Raw genomic sequence first — 20174 nt, forward strand, 5'->3', positions numbered from 1 at the left:
ATTTTCCTTCCTGTTCTCTTGTAGGAGCCAGAACTGGTTGAACTCTCCTGTTGTTCGTGACTCGGAGGTGACTCGAGCGGCACGAAGGAAAAGCTCGCACAAAAAGGTGGCCTGTATCCTTACCGACCGAGGTGGCTGCTGCAGTAGATAAACACTGATCAGCTGCAGGTTTCATTACCCACAGTGGGATTAGACTGAAGGGGTAATTAGATGAAGAGCAGCAGATGCTATAGAGTATAAAGCACTGTATTCAGGACAGGAGAGGATCTGAATAGTGGTTTATTAGACTGTGGTCATATGTATCGTGATGTAGTATTTTTTACCGTATCACAATGTTTCAGCCCTGATTTTTGAGTCGCCGGCCAGTTTTGGAGATTTGGGCTTGGCTGCCGTGTGTAAACTGCTAAAAGACCTGATCCGAGAGCTCGCAGAGTGCTCGCCGACGCCCCTCCCGACCTGGGGGTTGGTGCTGCAACTAGCTCCAGCCAGCCTCTGAAAGTGGTGTAGAGCGAGCCTGCCGTAGCCCGTGGACTCCGGAGTAGCACAGCCAGGGAAATGAACCCTGCTGTTGGTACCCACTACACTCGACCAGCTACCGCACAACCCACTAATCTCCATCAGTTAGTTTACTGACATCACTGTGATGGCTAATGTGGCGATGATGATGGTGGTGGTGGTGGTGGTGCTGCTGATCTATCTGACGTTGCAGATGCTGTTCTATTGGCTGAAGGCCGGGTGTAGGTATGGCTGTATGGAGAGGTAGGGCTTATCTGTAAATCATGTGTGTGTAGATTTGTCCATGTGGTGCAACCGGCACGACCCTTAACTCTCTGTCCAGTCCCTCTTGCTCAGGATGCGTCTCCTTCAGCCTCGGCGGCCACTCCTGCTCGAGCTGTGCTGCCACACACTCCCGGCTCACTCTTCAAGCAGTCCTGTAAGTCTCTCTCTCTCTCTCTCTCTCTCTCTCACCCCCACCTGCTTCTCAACACCCCCCCCCCCACACACACACACACACACACAATATCGGGGTTTCAGAGCAACACAGTAAACATATGTAGATAAAAGGGAACAAAGCAGAAGACATTATTAGTGTTAATAATATTATTAATAATTCATATTTTAACCTATATCAGGACTATCCACTTTAAACACATGACCTCAGTAACAGCCAATCGAAACAATCGTTTCCATGTTTTTGAGGCCATGTGTCCGGTCCCAAACAACTACGGGTGAGGTAATTGGCGATCTAAATTGGGAATAAATAAATAAATAAACAGAACAGAAATAATTATAAAAAATAAAATAAATTAAATGTAATTAAATAAATAAATAATAATAATCATAAATAAAACCATCCATCTCCGGATATTGTGTGTAATATCTGTTGGTCTTTGTCGTCTCTTCTGTAGTCACCCCCAGAAGTGCCCTGAAGAACCCAGATGTGTCGGCTATTTTGGGAACGGGAAGCAGGCCGTCCCGCTTTGTGAACACACCACGTCCCAAAGGCAGCCTCAGCATGGTGAGTCGCACCAGGTCATCATTTAACAGCTTCCAGGGAAGAGAGAGAGGAGGGAGGCGCCGACCTCGTTCCAGTCCAGTCCAGTTGCAGTTATTTAGGAGAGTGATGCAGCGTGAAATTCCCACAATTCCTCACCGCCCGGTGCAGTGTGATTGATTAGTGCAGGAGGAGTCTGACAGAACCCGCCTACCCCTTTATTTCCTGCCCCGTCTTCAGAAGGCTTAATGTGCTTGTGTTTGGTCGGCAGTTCTGAGAGTCTCAGATTGTTTAGGTATGCAGAGTCATGTGCAAAAGTTTGGACACCCTTCTAAGGGGACAAATATTTGATTGCTATCCAGCGGAAAGACGGCAAAAAAAATGAAAATAATATATATATATATATATATATATATATATATATATATATATATATATATATATAAAATTTGAAATTCTAAATTTAATATAAATAAATAAATAAAAATATATATTTTCTGGGAGGTTAACAAAATGAAAATAACAGCCATTATGTTTAAATAATGTAAACTAATCCTAAAATTCAGGGGGAAAGTGGATTTTTTAATTATTATTTTAAATCTATCATTATAATTTTTTACATTTATCATTATTTTAAAAAATTATCATCTATTTTACTTATCTTTTATTTTTTAAATTTATTGTTATTATTAATGTATTATTATTTTTAAATGTATTATTATTCTTGTATTTTATTAATATGAATAATAATAATAAATGTAAATAATAACAAAAATAATATTTTTTAAAATAATAAATTAAAAAATAATAATACATTTAAAAAAAAATAAAGATAATAAGTACAAAATAATAATACTTTTTAAAAAAAATAATAATAATAATATTTTAAAAAATGTATTATTATTTGTTTTTATTTTTGTGCTCCTGACACTGGAAAGATTGAGGCCTACTCTGACACATGCACAACCAGCCCCTGCCTCTTTTCCAGCTCGATTTTTGGGTCACAGTGGTTGACCTTAATTCACTGGACCATTTAGATCCCACAGTTCTGCAGCCTTCAGATGTGTGTTGTTTAGACTGGTGTGTGTTGATCAGCTTCAGGACTGAGTTTCCCTCTCAGCACCAGTCAAACATTTCTTTTTTATTTATAATTTCTTTTTTATTTTTAATAAAAACACACACCCTACAACTGTCCAGCACAACACACACCGTCCTCGTATGACCCACCACGATTGAAATAAGCTGAAATGCGATAGAAAAGGCCAGAATATTGGAAACAGTTGTTTTTCAGTGGATGAAGCGGGGCGAAATTACCGTAATTGCCCTAATAATGTGTTCTCCCAGCGACACCCCTGGCGTTAGGACCGTGTGGTTTGTGTATCGGATGAGAAGGTGTGATGGATTTACTACGAAACAGTCTGATTGGTTATTTTTTGTCATGTCAGAATCTGGACGACAGTGATTGGACGAACAGTCTGTACCCCTCTCCACTCTCTGTACTGGGGGACGGCAGCTTCACTGATGAGATGAACATGAGCGCTGTAATGTTGAAGGAGGAGGACCCTGGAGAGGCTGGTATGCACACACACACACACACACACACACACAAACACACACACAGTCATTTCTGCATATCCATAAACACACAGCACCACAGGAATGTGTGTTAATTGGGTTAAATGAATTAAATGAAGCTCAGAAGGCACTACATGGACAAAAGTATTGGGACACCTGCCCATTCATTATTTCCACTGAAATCAATGGTATGAAGGAGTGTATCCTGATTCTGTTGGAGTAACTGTCTCTACTGTCCAGGGAATAAGGCTTTCTACTAGATTTTGGAGCTGGAGCGTTGCTGTGAGGATTTGATTGCATTCTGTGACTAGAGCGTTAGTGAGGTCAGGATGTTGGATGATGATCACCACTTCACATCATCCTCAACTGCAAAAGTTCTGGATGGAGCTCCACCACCATCTTTCCAGAGAAGCTTTATAAGGCTTTATACCCCTCTAGCCCACACCTGGCATTAGGCAGCAGCATGGTGTCTATAAGTTCATGTTTGTTTGTCTGTTCCAGAGATTGTCTGTTCCTATTCTATTGGCAGTGCTTCTCTACAGGGTCTAGACAAGCTCTCTCTCTCTCTCTCTCTCTCTCTCTCTCTCTCTCAGCCTCCGTCAGTCTGTTTCCAGAGTTCCTGCAGTCGTATCTGCGTCACTCCTCCAGCGCAGTGTTTGACCTTCTGGAGGAGTACGAGACCATCTGTCAGGAGAAGGTCCGTTCACACACAGCCTCACACTTCACACACCCTTCAGCCGATACCGTCTCCATATCTGTCGTAGCAAAGAGAGGAGGCGGGGCTTAATGCGGAAGCACCGCCCTGGTCCTGATGGTGCTGTGTGTGTGCTTGTTGCTCAGGTGAACACCCTGCAGAAGCTGGTCCTGCGCTCCTCCTCCAGCCAGCAGAAGTCCTCCAAAACTGCCAGCATCACCTGGTTACTGCAGCAGGAGATGGTCACCTGGAGACTCATCACCTCACTTTACAGGTAGACGCTCGCTCGCTCACACACACACACACACACACACACACACACCTTATTTTCTGCACAAACTCGTACCATTAGATATTAACTACTCCTCTCTCTCTCTCTCTCTCTCTCTCTCTCTCTCTCTCTCTCTCTCTCTCTCTCTCCCCCTCCCCCTCCCTCTCTCTCTCAGGGACAGGATCCAGACCGCGATGGAGGACGGGCTGATGATGGACATAACTGTAAGTGTCGTCTGATGGTGTGTCAGACGTTGTGTTTTGGTGTGTGTGTGTGTGTGTGTGTGTGTGGTGAGATCTTAAATGCAGGAGAGAGAGAGGGGCTGTAATGATGTTATAATGCTCTGTAATGGTGTGTTATGATGCTGTAATGGTCTTTAATGGTGCTGTAATGGTTTGAATCAGGCTCCCAGTGAAAGTGAGAAGACAATAATGGAGCAGTTCTTCCAGAGGGACAGCTTGGTCCGACAGAGCCAGGTATACACACACACACACACACACACACACACACACACACACACACACACACACGTATACACCTTTCGTCCTGTAATGCAGCCATGCAACCAAAAAGCACAGCGCGTAATTTAGAGTAAGTTGCTAACGGCTCACAGGGTCTTTTCTTCTCATACTGTCATCTTCTCATCACTCCTCCGTTCTCCTCATCACTCCTCCGTTCTCCTCATCACTCCTCCGTTCTCCTCATCACTCCTCCGTTCTTCTCATCACTCCTCCGTTCTTCTCATCACTCCTCCGTTCTTCTCATCACTCCTCCGTTCTGCTCATCACTCCTCCGTTCTGCTCATCACTCCTCCGTTCTCCTCATCACTCCTCCGTTCTCCTCATCACTCCTCCGTTCTCCTCATCACTCCTCCGTTCTGCTCATCACTCCTCCGTTCTGCTCATCACTCCTCCGTTCTGCTCATCACTCCTCCGTTCTGCTCATCACTCCTCCGTTCTTCTCATCACTCCTCCGTTCTCCTCATCACTCCTCCGTTCTCCTCATCACTCCTCCGTTCTTCTCATCACTCCTCCGTTCTCCTCATCACTCCTCCGTTCTCCTCATCACTCCTCCGTTCTGCTCATCACTCCTCCGTTCTGCTCATCACTCCTCCGTTCTCCTCATCACTCCTCCGTTCTCCTCATCACTCCTCCGTTCTCCTCATCACTCCTCCGTTCTCCTCATCACTCCTCCGTTCTTCTTCACTCTTTTCCTGTTTTTCTTTATTTCTTTCTTTTCTCTCTTTCTGCTTTTATCTCTTGTCTCTTTCTTTTTTTTTTATTTACTTTTTTGTTTTCTTTATTTTTCTTTCGTTTCTTTTTGCTCTCTGTAGTATGTTAGCACTAAGCTGACAGCAACAGCATGGGATTAAACATGGTAGATGGGTTAGTGGAGCGGTGGATGGATGGGTGAGTGGAGCAGTGGATGGATGGGTGAGTGGAGCAGTGGGTGGATGGATGGGTGAGTGGAGCAGTGGATGGGTGAGTGGAGCAGTGGATGGATGCATGTGTAAGTGGAGTAGTGGATGGATGAGTGGATGGGTGAGTGGAGCAGTGGATGGGTGAGTGGAGTAGTGGATGGATGAGTGGATGGGTGAGTGGAGCAGTGGGTGGATGAGTGGAGCAGTGGGTGGATGGATGAGTGAGTGAGTGGAGCAGTAGATGGATGGATGGGTGAGTGGAGCAGTGGATGGGTAAGTGGAGCAGTGGGTGGATGGATGAGTGAGTGAGTGGAGCAGTGGATGGATGGGTGAGTGGAGCAGTGGATGGATGGGTGAGTGGAGCAGTGGATGGATGGGTGAGTGGAGCAGTGGATGGATGGGTGAGTGGAGCAGTGGATGGATGGGTGAGTGGAGCAGTGGATGGATGGGTGAGTGGAGCAGTGGATGGATGAGTGAGTGAGTGGAGCAGTGGGTGGATGGATGAGTGAGTGAGTGGAGCAGTGGGTGGATGGGTGAGTGGAGCAGTGGATGGGTAAGTGGAGCAGTGGGTGGATGGATGAGTGAGTGAGTGGAGCAGTGGATGGATGGGTGAGTGGAGCAGTGGATGGATGGGTGAGTGGAGCAGTGGATGGATGGGTGAGTGGAGCAGTGGATGGATGGGTGAGTGGAGCAGTGGATGGATGGGTGAGTGGAGCAGTGGATGGATGGGTGAGTGGAGCAGTGGATGGATGAGTGAGTGAGTGGAGCAGTGGGTGGATGGATGAGTGAGTGAGTGGAGCAGTGGGTGGATGGGTGAGTGGAGCAGTGGATGGATGGGTGGAGCAGTGGATGGGTGAGTGGAGGAGTGGATTGGTGGATGGATGGACGGACGAATGGATTGGTGGGTGGATGGACGGACGAATGGATTGGTGGGTGGATGGACGGACGGATGGATTGGTGGGTGGATGGACGGACGAATGGATTGGTGGGTGGATGGACGGACGAATGGATTGGTGGGTGGATGGATGGGTGAGTGGAGGAGTGGATGTATGAGTGGATGGGTGAGTGGAGGAGTGGATGTATGAGTGGATGGGTGAGTGGATTGGTGGGTGGATGGATTGGTGGGTGGATGGATGGACGGGTGAGTGGATTGGTGGGTGGGTGGATGGATGGACGGATGGATTGGTGGGTGGATGGATGGATGGATGGCATCCTGTTCTTTATTTTATCTTTTTTATTTGCTTGTTTTTCCACAAGCTGCTTAAAGAGGCTGGGACCCGGTTCTCTGTATCAGCAGTAGAATTGAATCGAATGTTTTGCTCGTTTTCTGTGTTGGTAGCTGCTCTGTGTTCATGTTCAGATAAGTAACCCTGATGATGTGAACTTCAGTCTCTGTTTGTGTGGTTTCTCTGCAGCTGGTTGTGGACTGGCTGGAGAGCATTGCCAAAGACGACATTGGCGATTTCTCTGATAATATTGAGTACTACGCCAAGTCTGTGTACTGGTGAGTAAAGGTCCCAGTGATTCAGTCGGATCCAGAAGTTTGAGGAAATGAACACACATGATTCCTGCAGTGGAAACTCACCTATCAGAGATCTGCAACAGAGCACAGACCTGCATTTCTATAGACCAGTCAACCACAGTTCTTATAGAGGGGTGTGTGTGTGTGTGTGTGTGTGTGTGTGTAGGGAGAACACCCTGCACACTCTGAAACTGAGGCGAGACCAGTCCAGTGCAGGTTTCAGCAGGCCGCTGGTGACTGAATTGGACCCTGATGCCCCCATCAGGCAGAAGAGGCCTCTGGCTGATCTGGACCGAGAGGACGACGCTCGGCTGCTGCGGTTTCTCTTCACACTCATCCGCGCAGGAATGACCGACGAGGTCAGCAGTGAGCCAGCAGCAAGGCATGGGGTTAAACACTAGTCCTGACCCAGTGCTTTGTTTCTAACAACTAAGGGTTCGAGTGGGAGGATGGGGGATAGAAAAGTATGGAAGGATGGGTGGGTGGGTGGATGGATGGATGGAGTAGCGGATAGATGGATGGATGGAGTAGTAGGTGGATGGATAATGGAGTAATGGATGGGTGGATAGATGGAGTAGTGGATGGAGTAGTGGATGGGTAGATTGATGGAGTAATGGATGATGGATAGATGGAGTAGTGGATGGATAGATGGGTGGATGGATGGAGTAGTAGGTGGATGGATAATGGAGTAATGGATGGGTGGATGGATGGAGTAGTGGATGGATTGATGGAGTAGTGGATGGATAGATGGCGTAGATGGGTGGATAGATGGAGTAGTGGATGGGTAGATTGATGGAGTAGTGGATGGGTGGATGGATAGATGGCGTAGATGGGTGGATAGATGGAGTAGTGGATGGGTGGATGGATAAATAGAGTAGTGGATGGATGGATGAAGTAGTGGATAGATGGAGTAGTGGATGGGTGGATAGTTGGAGTAGTGGATGGATAGATGGGTGGATGGATGGAGTAGTGGATGGATATAGTGATGGATGGGTGGATAAGATAAGGACACAGGAAGCTGGATGATCTCTCGCTCTCTCTCTCTGTCTCTCTCTCTCTCGCTCTCTCTCTCTGTCTCTCTCTGTCTCTCTGTCTCTCTCTCTCTCTCTCTCTCTCTCTCTCTCTCTCTCAGGCTCAGAGGTTATGTAAGCGCTGTGGTCAGGCTTGGCGTGCTGCAACTTTAGAAGGGTGGAAGCTTTACCATGACCCCAACATCAACGGAGGTGAGACACCCCCCCCCCCCCCACACACACACACACCCCCCCCCCACACACACACACCTTAGTGAAGCAGTAACATTTTTATTCAGTTGTATTTTTATATGAACCAACAAATCCTCACTTTATATAATTTATATAGATATAAACTGTGTGTGTGTGTGTGTGTGCGCGTGCGTGTGCTTCTGTAGGTGTAGTCGAACTGCAGCAAGTGGAGGGGAATCCTCACAGGTGTGTGTGGAAGGTGTGCTGTTGGAGGATGGCAGAGGAGGTAAGATCAGACCCCTGGTGTGTGTTTTCACCGTGTTTAACTCTGTGTGTGTGTTTGTTAACTGTGTGTGTGTGTGTGTGCGCGTGCAGGAGCAGTTTAACAGGTACGAGAGAGCCGTCTACGCCGTACTGAGCGGAAACCTGCGACAGGTAACTCACCTGAGAAACTCCTCTCTCTCTCAGTCGGCCCACGTTAGCGTAGCACAGCTTAGCACAGCTTAGCACAGCTAGCCTTACCTGGCCTAGCATAGAATCTAAGCCTAAACTGCAGCAAGAGGAAATGCAGGCAGGCGTCTTTCTGGACAGTGTTGCTGTATTTTCCTGGTCTTCTTGGGTGTCCAGTCGGCACAGTGTGATCGTACCTTTAGCTTTTAGCCTGTGGTCAGCCATTGTCCATTTTCCCGGTTTGCTGAGTGATGGTTTTTAGCCTCTTTGGGGCCTTTTTAATTATTTTCACTCATTTTTAAAAAATATGTCACTGTTTTGCTGTTTTTCTTTCCATTTCTCCTCTCCTGTAGCTCCTGCCTGTGTGTGAGACGTGGGAGGACACTGTGTGGGCGTATTTCCGTGTGCTGGTGGACACGCTAGTGGAGCAGGAGCTCCGTTCCTCAGGGATGGGTCATGAGGACCTAGAGGACCTGCCCAGAGAATACCTGGAGGCCAGGTACGGTCCCACCGTGTCCACTCATGGTTAGAGAGCTATTGTTGTTGGAGTGATCGGATTACAAAGCATCTATCAGACGCACCGTATCCCAGGCCACTCGCGATCGGACCACGCAGGACTGCGTTAAGGTCCGGTGTGGACCTGGCCTTAGAGGGACCTGAAGATCTACTCTGTAGGGTCTGATTTTATTGTTTCTCATTGTTTCATCTTTTTAGCTGGACGATGGAAAAGGTGTTTGAGGAGCTACAAGCAACCGAGTCAAAGGTGAGTGTGATGGATGCTAATTACCCTGCAGTAGAGCTTTAATAGAGCTGGAATTAGAGCTGATCAAATTCAGTACACACTGCCAAACATGATGATCTTAGCAAGTGAAATCAGCTTAAATCTGGTCTAAATATCAGACATTAATCATTTTTAGATTTTAAAAATATTTAGATTTAATTATTTTTATATATTTTTTTATAATTATAATTTTTTAACTTGTTTTAAGTAATAAAAAAATAAGCAACAGTTAAATTAAAATAAAAAACGTAAATTAAGTTTATTTTTTTAATTAAGCAAAATGATCTGCTGATAGAATAAGATGCGTTTAGAGGTTAAAACTCTTATAAATGAAAAACTTTACTTAAAAAATATTAATCCTATAATATTGCTATAAAATGTAAATACAATAATAAAACAATAAAATCTAAATTAAAATATTAGATATTTATTAGGTATTTAGGCCACATTTCAAATTTTGCAGTGATTTTACAAAAAAAAAAAGGAAGTCTATTACAAAGATTTGAGTAACCAATGCTTCCTTAAAGGAACAGGGTTTATGCACATTATAAAATACATTTAATGACATTTAAAATTGATAAAAGCTATTTTAAAACTTTTTAAAGACCTAAAATAGCTGTAAAATAAAATGTCAAAGTTTAAAAGGTCATAAAACTGCTTTTAAATGATGAAAGTGAATAAAAATAAAGAAATGCATTAATTAATATTATTTATTAATTAAATAATATTAATTTATTTAAATAAATTATTAAATTCTAAGATTGTGACTGAAAACCAGGCTGAGATTCACTGTATAATCTAATTCAGAACAGTCCAGATCGGTTGCAGCTCTACACTGTAGTCCCGGTTTTCAGTTCTTCAGGTTTTTATCTGTAATATATTTGTGTGTGTGTGTGTGTGTGTGTGTGTGTGTGTGTGTGTGTGTGTGTGTGTGTAACTGTGCTCTGCAGAGGGTTTCAGAGGCAACCAAGGAGCACTACCACATCATACAGAAGTTTGTCATCCTCGGAGATTTGGACGGTACGGTTGTAGGAGCAGTAGGGTGGGATTCTGCAGGGCAGTGTTGCTGTTGAAGTGTGAGTGTGTGTTTGAGTGTGTCTGGGTTTTGTCGCAGGTCTTCTGGAGGAGTTCAGTGATTGGTTGGGGAGGAGTCCGCCATTGCCGGCCCATCTGCTGCGCTTCATGACACACCTGGTGCTGTTCTACCGCAGTCTGGGCATGCACCTGAAGGTACACACACACACACACACACACGTGTATAAGGAGACAAAAAATAAGGAGCTTTACACAGTTGCTTCATGTGATTATAATAAATTTAGATTATAAAATGGTGTAAATCAGAAGAAAGAGCTGCTGATCCATCACTGTGTTCATCATTAGAACATCCCCAAAGTTCTCCTCATGGAGTATTTAGAGTTCTCCTCAGATTAACACCTAGTTTATTCTAATGTAATATAGAGTTAATTACAGGTAGACACTCTCACTGACCACTGACCTTATGTTTATTTGGGTTTATTCTAATGTTATATAGAGTTAATTACAGGTAGACACTCTCACTGACCACTGACTTTATGTTTATTCTGATGTTATATAGAGTTAATTACAGGTAGACGCTCTCACTGACCACTGACTTTATGTTAATTTGGGTTTATTCTAATGTTATATAGAGTTAATTACAGGTAGACACTCTCACTGACCACTGACTTTATGTTTATTTGGGTTCATTCTAATGTTATATAGAGTTAATTACAGGTAGACACTCTCACTGACCACTGACCTTATGTTTATTTGGGTTTATTCTAATGTTATATAGAATTAATTAAAGGTAGACACTCTCACTGACCACTGGCTTTATGTTTATGTGGGTTTATATATATATATATATGAATGACTCTGAGTAATAGGATCAGGGGTCTAAGCCTCCGCACAGCTCTGTCCTCTGTGTTTGTGTGTAATCTTCATTCCCCTCTGTCTCTCTCTCTCTCTCTCTCTGTCTCTCTCTCTCTCTCTCTCTCTCTCTCTCTCTCTCTCTCTCTCTCTGCAGGAGGAGGTGTGTGTGGATGTGTTGAAGGCGTATATCTCTCTGTTGGTGAAGGAGAAACAGGTGGAGCTGATTGCCTTTTATGTCAGTAACCTGCCAGCGGACATGGCCGTCACTCAGTATGCTCACTTCCTCGAGGAAGTGACCGAGACGGAACAGCGGAAACGCTGCCTGGAGCTCGCCAGCCAAGCCGGTGAGAGAACACGCCCATAATAATGCCTCCATCACTTCATCCATCCAACCAAGACTCACAAGGGGGACCCCACCCATCCTCCTCTGATCAGAACTATTTATAAATTATTGATAAAAGTTACCAAAGCAGCTATACTGGTTTCATAACCAGCTAACATTTTCATAATCATAATGTAATAATCGTGGTGTCGTATAACTTCATATAGTCATGGCAGTGATGGTCAGAGTAATGATGGGTAATAGTGGTGATATTAACAGTGGCAGATAGTTAATTAGAGTCCCATTAGGTTTGAACATGGTCATTAGACAGGTAGCAGTGGTAGGAGGGTGTGCAGCCGATCTGGCATGGTTGGTGGTGGGGGGTAGGGTCAGGCCTGCTGGTCGGACTGGTAGGTGGCAGTTCATCCATCCATCCATCCGTCTATTAGGGATGTCCTGATCTAGGTTTGGTTAGTTTGGTGGTCTACACCTCGGTCTTCTTCTGAGGACGCTCCTCGCTGCTGGGGGTTGGTGATAATTTCCGTTAATTGCACCTAGAGGGTGCCAGAGCGCGCTGTTCCAGAACACAGCGGTAAAAACAAAGGATCGGAACCGGATCAGGCTAAAAGCCCCTGTATATACACTGCTCAACAAAAATAAAGGGAACACTCAAATAACACATCCTAGATCTGAATGAATGAAATATTCTCATTGAATTATTTGTTCTGTACAAAGTTAAATGTGCTGACAACAAAATCACACAAAAATCATCAATGGAAATCAAATTTATTAACCAATGGAGGCCTGGATTTGGAGTCACACAAAATTAAAGTGGAAAACCACACGACAGGCTGATCCAACCTTAATGTAATGTCCTTAAAACAAGTCGAAATGAGGCTCAGTATTGTCGGTGGCCTCCACGTGCCTGTATGACCTCCCTACAACGCTTGGGCATGCTCCTGATGAGGTGGCGGATGGTCTCCTGAGGGATCTCCTCCCAGACCTGGACTAAAGCATCTGCCAACTCCTGCACAGTCTGTGGTGCAACGTAAGGTTGGTGGATGGAGCAAGATATGATGTCCCAGATGTGCTCAATCGGATTCAGGTCTGGGGAACGGGCGGGCCAGTCCATAGCTTCAGTGCCTTCATCTTGCAGGAACTGCTGACACACTCCAGCCACATGAGGTCTAGCATTGTCCTGCATTAGGAGGAACCCAGGGCCAACCGCACCAGCTTATGGTCTCACAGTGAACTTAATATCTTAAGATCTTAATAAGACACACTCTGGGCATTTACATTGGGGGCCCTGAGGAGCCAGATTCACTTCATTAGAAAGAATGTCTGATCCACTGGGTCTGATGGGGACATCCCTACCATCCATAAATACGCCCCGATTTCAAGATTCAGGAGTTTTGTATGAATGTAAAGTTAATATTTTGCTGTAATTTCAGGTCTGGACGTGGCGGCGGTCACGAAGACTGTGGTAGAGGCCGTCAGGGAGAGAGACAGTGAGGAATTTTCTCACCATGATCTGACTCCTGCTCTGGACACTGGGACTACAGTGGTACGGCAACACACTGCACTTACACACCCCTGCTTTTGGACACTCAGTCTTGAATTGGAACACAGACACGGCAAACACTGTGAATACTGAGTACTGAGTGAACTTTATTAACCCTCTCTTTATTCAGAAATTGTGTTTTACAAAATTTGGGCAAATAATTTTGGTATTTTAGTATTTGTTTTTTAATAAATTATTTTTTATATATTCTGAATTTAATGAATATAGACAATAAAATCAAGACAATTAAGCTCTTTTATTTTTATGTTTACAAAAGTATGTGCACTATAATGCTATAATGACTATAATGACTGTAATACACTATAGAAAGCGTAGGGGGCGCTCGATAATGTTCATATGATCCACACGCTCACTCTGACAGACTGTAATACACTACAGGAAGCGTAGGGGGCGCTCTATAATGCTCTATAATGTTCAAATGTTCCACACGCTCATTCTGACAGACTGTAATACACTACAGGAAGCGTAGGGGGCGCTCTATAATGCTCTATAATGTTCATATGATCCACACGCTCATTCTGACAGACTGTAATACACTACAGGAAGCGTAGGGGGCGCTCTATAATGCTCTATAATGTTCAAATGTTCCACACGCTCATTCTGACAGACTGTAATACACTACAGGAAGCGTAGGGGGCGCTCTATAATGCTCTATAATGTTCAAATGTTCCACACGCTCATTCTGACAGACTGTAATACACTACAGGAAGCGTAGGGGGCGCTCTATAATGCTCTATAATGTTCATATGATCCACACGCTCATTCTGACAGACTGTAATACACTACAGGAAGAGTAGGGGGCGCTCTATAATGCTCTATAACAATCATATGATCCACACACTCATTCTGACAGACTGTAATACACTACAGGAAGCGTAGGGGGCGCTCTATAATGCTCCATAATGATCATATGATCCACACACTCATTCTGACAGACTGTAATACACTACAGGGAGCATAGGGGGCGCTCTATAATGCTCTATAATGTTCATATGATCCACACGCTCATTCTGACAGACTGTAATACAATATAGGAAGTGTAGGAGGCGCTCTATAATTAAAAAAAAGCACATTTATCACGATAAAATGTTGTCATATTGCCCAGTGATCCTGTCTGTTGTTCAAAGGTAAACTTGGCTTGATTTTGATTACATTGCATTGATTATAATTCATGATTTAGAGTTGTAAAACATTTTAGGTGTGCATATAAATTATTATAAATATATATTTATATAATGTGTGTAATTTTCATTTCTCTTTAATAAAACAGGAGGATCGTCAGAAAATTGATGTGATTGATTGGCTGGTGTTTGACCCTGCCCAACGTGCCGAGGCTTTGAAGCAGAGCAATGCCATCATGAGGAAATTCCTGGGTGCGTTGAGCTTCAGCACAACCTGAAAATCTGAAATTTCATTTTTTTGTAAAGTATTGGCATCTATAAGAGGCAGCTCTGTTATCTGTGACCACATTTCAGCTTGGGTTTATTGGGTTCTGACAGACTGTAATACACTACAGGAAGTGTAGGGGGCGCTCTATAATGCTCTATAATGTTCATATGATCCACACGCTCATTCTGACAGACTGTAATACACTACAGGAAGCGTAGGGGGCGCTCTATAATGCTCTATAATGTTCATATGATCCACACGCTCATTCTAACAGACTGTAATACACTACAGGAAGCGTAGGGGGCGCTCTATAATGCTCTATAATGTTCATATGATCCATACGCTCATTCTAACACTGTAATACACTACAGAAAGCGTAGGGGGCGCTCTATAATGCTCTATAATGTTTATATGATCCACACGCTCATTCTGACAGACTGTAATACACTACAGGAAGAGTAGGGGGCGCTCTATAATGCTCTATAATGTTCATATGATCCACACGCTCATTCTGACAGACTGTAATACACTACAGGAAGAGTAGGGGGAGCTCTATAATGCTCTATAATGTTCATATGATCCACACGCTCATTCTGACAGACTGTAATACACTACAGGAAGCATAGGGGGCGCTCTATAATGTTAATATGATTCACACGCTCACTCTAACAGACTGTAATACACTTTAACTTTAAGTACATTTTGGCTCCACTGTCCCGACAGCACTGTGTCTGATATTGTATCTGATGTCTCTCCTGTCCAGCTTCTAAGAAACACGACGCCGCTAAGCTGGTCTTCGCCAAAGTCCCAGAAGATTCCATGAGGGAAATCTACCGTCAGTGGGAGGAGCGAGGCATGAACACGCCCCTTCCTGCTGAGGAGGAGAACGCCATTCGTGAACACCTCTGTATACGGGCTTACCTGGTGAGCAGCTCTAATCCCTGTATGCACTTAGTTTCTAAGTGTACCACGTAGGGGGCGCTCTATAACAATCATATGATCCACAAGCTCATTCTGACAGACTGTAATACACTACAGGAAGAGTAGGGGGCGCTCTATAATGCTCTATAATGTTCATATGATCCACACGCTCATTCTGACAGACTGTAATACACTACAGGGAGCGTAGGGGGCGCTCTATAATGCTCTATAATGTTCATATGATCCATACGCTCATTCTGACAGACTGTAATACACTACAGGAAGCGTAGGGGGCACTCTATAATGCTCTATAATGTTCATATGATCCACACGCTCATTCTGACAGACTGTAATACACTACAGGAAGCGTAGGGGGCGCTCTATAATGCTCTATAATGATTATATGATCCACACGCTCATTCTGACAGACTGTAATACACTACAGGAAGAGTAGGGGGCGCTCTATAATGCTCTATAATCTTCATATGATCCACACGCTCATTCTGACAGACTGTAATACACTACAGGGAGCGTAGGGGGCGCTCTATGATGCTCTATAATGTTCATATGATCCACACGCTCGTTCTGACAGACTGTAATACACTACAGGAAGAGTAGGGGGCGCTCTATAATGTTCATATGATTCACACGCTCATTCTAAAAGACTGTAATACACTACAGGAAGAGTAGGGGGCGCTCTATAATGCTCTATAATGTTCATATGATCCACACGCTCATTCTGACAGACTGTAATACACTACAGGAAGCGTAGGGGGCGCTCTATAATGCTCTATAATGTTCATATGATCCACACGCTCATTCTGACAGATTGTAAAACTGAAATGCTTTGGTATAGTAAGGTTGTGTATGTGTGTGTATGTTAACAGGAAGCTCACGAGGCCTTTAATGAGTGGTTCAGGCACATGAACGCTCCTCCTGTGAAGCCCACCATGCCGGCCCAGGCCAAGTTCACAGAGAAGGTGGCCTTTGAGATGAAGGAGAAGGAGTACAAGGTCAGCATCTGCTCCATTATCAGCTCCTCCCGTAGATCCGCTCAAACTAAATCCCGAAGATAATGAAGATTAAAAGTAATTGCGTCGTCTTATTTAACGCAGGCTGTGTGTTTTCTGCATCACGCGGTGTCTGAGACATGTTGTGCTCTTGTGGCCTAATTAACACATCGTTTTCCGTGATCTTAATTAGCGCAGATGATTAAGAGAGCGTTAACGAGCATGTCGTTTCCAAGAACGCAGCATTCAAGTCAATTACTGACTGCTGGATTAATTTTGGCAGTTTTTAGAAATTAAGGTAGGGATACACTATATGGCCAAAAGTTTTGGGACACCTGCTCATTCATCGTTTCTTATGAAATCAAGGGCGTTAAGACGAGCTGTATCCTGCTTTTGTTGGAGTGACGGTCTCTACTGTCCAGGTAGGGCTAGATTTTGGAGGAGCACTGCTGTGAGGATTTGATTGCATTTAGTGACGAGAGCTTTAGTGAGCTCCCCAACTCAGCCTATAAGCATTGGATTGGATGGAGCACCACCACCACCACGACCACCATTATTCCAGAGAACACAGCTCTTCCACTGCTCCACAGTCCAATGCTGGGGGGCTTTATATACACCCCTCTAGTCCACACCTGGTATTAGGCAGCAGCATGGTGCCCATAACAGGTCCTATTCTATTGGCAGTACTTCTCTACATGGACTAGACAAGCTGTGTGTGTGCATTTGCACATCTGTGTCAGCAATGGGTGCAGCGTAAAGTAGCACAATTTGATGCATTCTTAAACAACACGTGTGTGTATGTGTGTATGTGTGTGTGTGTGTGTGTGTGTTTTACAGATGGAGTATGAGAACTGGCAGGGTCGTCTAGACGCTCTGACGGAGGAGGTGAAGGAGAGGATTTATAACGTTCTGCTGTTTGTGGATGGAGGCTGGATGGTGGATGTCCGAGATGTGAGCTACTCTTCCATGTTCTTCCAGGATCACATGATTTTATACATGATCACAGTACTTTATTCACAGTACTTCAGTACAGATTTGCTCCTCGCTGTGTGAATATTCAGCGTATTCGGCCTGTAAATATCAGACCTCAGCCATTCCCTCCTCACCGAAACCCGCCGTGTCTTTCCTTGCTCTCTCAGGACGCTGAGGAAGACTCGGAGCGTGCCATCCAGATGGCTCTGCTGCGGCGTTTGTGTTTGCCGATGATGACGTTCCTGCTGCTGACGGTTCTGCAGCGCACCGAGCGCCACCAGGAGAGCCTCCGCCTCGCCGACATCATCGCCTCCGACCAGCACAGGCTATATGAGGCCAGTATTCCATCTCTATTGTCCGGCTGTTTGCTCTTCCCTTCCGGTTTCTCCTCGTCTGCTCACTGACCCGGTCCTGTTTTCTTACTCTGAGCCAAAGTCTGACCAGAAATGAAGGAATTAAAATCAAATAATAAATAAATAAATAAATAAATAAAAGGGGCAGAAGAAGTACAGACGAAGCCTAGAGCACGCAGACGGGTCGAACCTGAACCTGTTTAGCTCAGTTTTGCTAAGCAAAGACACTGGGAATGGCTTCGGTTTGGACAGTAGGAGAAGGGGACCTCTTGGTTGGTACGTGGAAAGCAAGAAGACCCTCCCTTCCTACTGGTTATTCGTCAGATTCACGGTTATACACAGCACAGCCAGCAGTGAAATGCAGGGATCACTGTCCAATCACATGAAACTGAGTGGAGTATAAAATAGAATTTATTTAATTTTAATTTAATAAAGTACAAAAATAAAAACCAAGATCGGGGTGGAAAATGTCCGATAAATAATTCCCAACATCTTTCCATGGGAACTTTAGCTCTGGAACTTTCCATGGACATTTTGGGAAATTCTAGGAATTTATTGAACTATATCATACATTATCATCATTTTTTTTTTTACAGCAGACATGAAGCACAACAATACAAATAAATTGACGATGGGAATAAACAAAATTATGGGAATTAACTGGAATAATGGGAATAAAATGGGATTATTCAAAGCTAAAGGTGAGAAACTTGCATATAGTTTATAAAAATCTACTGAAGCGTAATCAAGGCTGAAATAATTAGATATGATCCCAAAACGGATGAATTGCAAAGCTGCTCCTGAAACCCAAGCACATGGTCCATTACACACTGAAGGGATATTAAGAGGACCACACCCCCTAGTGGTGAGAGTCAGGTTTCTAGAAATCATCTGGACATGTGCTGTACATGTGATGGAGGAATGGGCAGTGGATGCAGGGGGTGTGGCCTTCTCAATAGCCCTGCAGTGTGTGTATTTTATATATATATATATATATATATATATATATATATATATATATATATATATATATATATATATATTATTTTTTTCCCACCTTAAGCTTCAAATATTCCCACTGTAAATTTCCCCAAATTCTGTAAATATTGCAACCCTAACAAAGATAATAATAAATATATAAGAATAAAAATGATAAAAGCAGTATAGAGGCTAAATTTACACTCTTGCCCTCCAATTTCTCCTTTTCTACACTTTTGCTCCAAAGTTTGGCCAAAAATGTGTGAATTAAAACCTGCTGTGATCTTTCTGGCAGAAGCCTTCCTCTCGTTGTTGAAATGCCTGCCTGAAACAGCAAAGAAAGACCTTAGGAAGGTCTAGGGTTTTACACCGTGGTAATAAATCTAAAGAGAATCTCATGAATACCAGCTGCTGGACCGCCTGGCGGGTCGGCTTAGAAGAGGCAGTCTCGCTTACTGACTGTCTGACTGAGTGACTGACTGAGGAGGACATGCGTGTCTGTGCTGCTGAGAGGAGATGTGATCTTGGGTGAGCTGAGGTTGGAGCTCCTTGCTTCAGCATGTTGACTCAACGCCTCTACGCAGCATTAGCGGCGCGTCAGCCTCACCCAGCATCTGAGGCTCGACCAGCTGCCGGCCTGGTCGAGCATCGCTACCGTGGTGCTAGCAACTGTATTGCGCAGTTAGCCTCTGTACTGTGCCCACCACTGGCCTCACACAGCATCACTGCCGCGGTGTTAGCATCGATATCACGCTGATAGCCTCATCCAGCTTCTCTGCCAGGCTGGCTGCCGGCCCAGCCGAGCATCGCTACCATGGTGTTAGCACCTGTATAGTGCAGTTAGGCCCTCTGCTGTGGCCATCACCGGCCTCTGGCAGCATCACTGGTGAAAGGGGTTGGAGGAAGGGGGAGGAGCCTAAGTGCCACCAGATCGAGAAGCCTTTCTTCCTCTCTCTCTCTCGCTCGCTCGCTCGCTCACTCTCACCATTTGTTTTTTGTAGGTGTTCTCCAAAGACGAGCTGCAGAAGTTCCTTCAGAAGATGAGGGAGTCGTCTCTGCTGCTGTTGGATAAGGGGCTCGATCCTCTTGGCTATGAGCTCCAATCCTAAACACACACACACACACACACACACACACTCTCTCTCTCTCTTGCTGTGACTCTAATGATGTTTAAAACAGTCTGAGATGTTCTCTATTTTGTACTTGAATAAAGATTTGTGGATTGTTCGGGAAGCTCTCTGGATTTTCTTCATGAACTCCTCCAGTTAACGAGCGGAGCTGAACTGCTGCAGGCTGGATAGGTGGATCTACACTGTATGGACAAAAGTATTGGGACACCTGCTCATG

The 20174-nt window shown here is 44.5% G+C and overlaps 1 protein-coding gene across 1 annotated transcript in view; it reads left to right on the top strand.

Moving 5' to 3' along the window:
* The window catches only part of nup107 (nucleoporin 107), a 24085-nt gene extending 4031 nt beyond the window's left edge, over positions 1 to 20054 (top strand). The window contains exons 2-26 of the mRNA XM_072674120.1: positions 25 to 113; positions 839 to 934; positions 1410 to 1519; positions 2941 to 3070; positions 3664 to 3767; positions 3911 to 4038; positions 4211 to 4259; positions 4440 to 4511; positions 6871 to 6959; positions 7144 to 7336; positions 8110 to 8200; positions 8386 to 8465; positions 8555 to 8614; positions 8983 to 9128; positions 9344 to 9392; positions 10361 to 10430; positions 10525 to 10640; positions 11455 to 11644; positions 13074 to 13186; positions 14475 to 14577; positions 15357 to 15517; positions 16402 to 16527; positions 17362 to 17475; positions 17664 to 17831; positions 19829 to 20054. Of these exons, the coding sequence (XP_072530221.1) occupies positions 25 to 113; positions 839 to 934; positions 1410 to 1519; positions 2941 to 3070; positions 3664 to 3767; positions 3911 to 4038; positions 4211 to 4259; positions 4440 to 4511; positions 6871 to 6959; positions 7144 to 7336; positions 8110 to 8200; positions 8386 to 8465; positions 8555 to 8614; positions 8983 to 9128; positions 9344 to 9392; positions 10361 to 10430; positions 10525 to 10640; positions 11455 to 11644; positions 13074 to 13186; positions 14475 to 14577; positions 15357 to 15517; positions 16402 to 16527; positions 17362 to 17475; positions 17664 to 17831; positions 19829 to 19936 (2755 nt within the window). The 3' untranslated portion in view covers positions 19937 to 20054. The remainder of the gene's footprint in view (positions 1 to 24; positions 114 to 838; positions 935 to 1409; positions 1520 to 2940; positions 3071 to 3663; positions 3768 to 3910; positions 4039 to 4210; positions 4260 to 4439; positions 4512 to 6870; positions 6960 to 7143; positions 7337 to 8109; positions 8201 to 8385; positions 8466 to 8554; positions 8615 to 8982; positions 9129 to 9343; positions 9393 to 10360; positions 10431 to 10524; positions 10641 to 11454; positions 11645 to 13073; positions 13187 to 14474; positions 14578 to 15356; positions 15518 to 16401; positions 16528 to 17361; positions 17476 to 17663; positions 17832 to 19828) is intronic.
* Positions 20055 to 20174: the final 120 nt, after the last annotated feature.

Source organism: Salminus brasiliensis, chromosome 2, assembly GCF_030463535.1.
Source record: "Salminus brasiliensis chromosome 2, fSalBra1.hap2, whole genome shotgun sequence".
In the NCBI taxonomy this organism is placed as follows: Eukaryota; Metazoa; Chordata; class Actinopteri; order Characiformes; family Bryconidae; genus Salminus; species Salminus brasiliensis.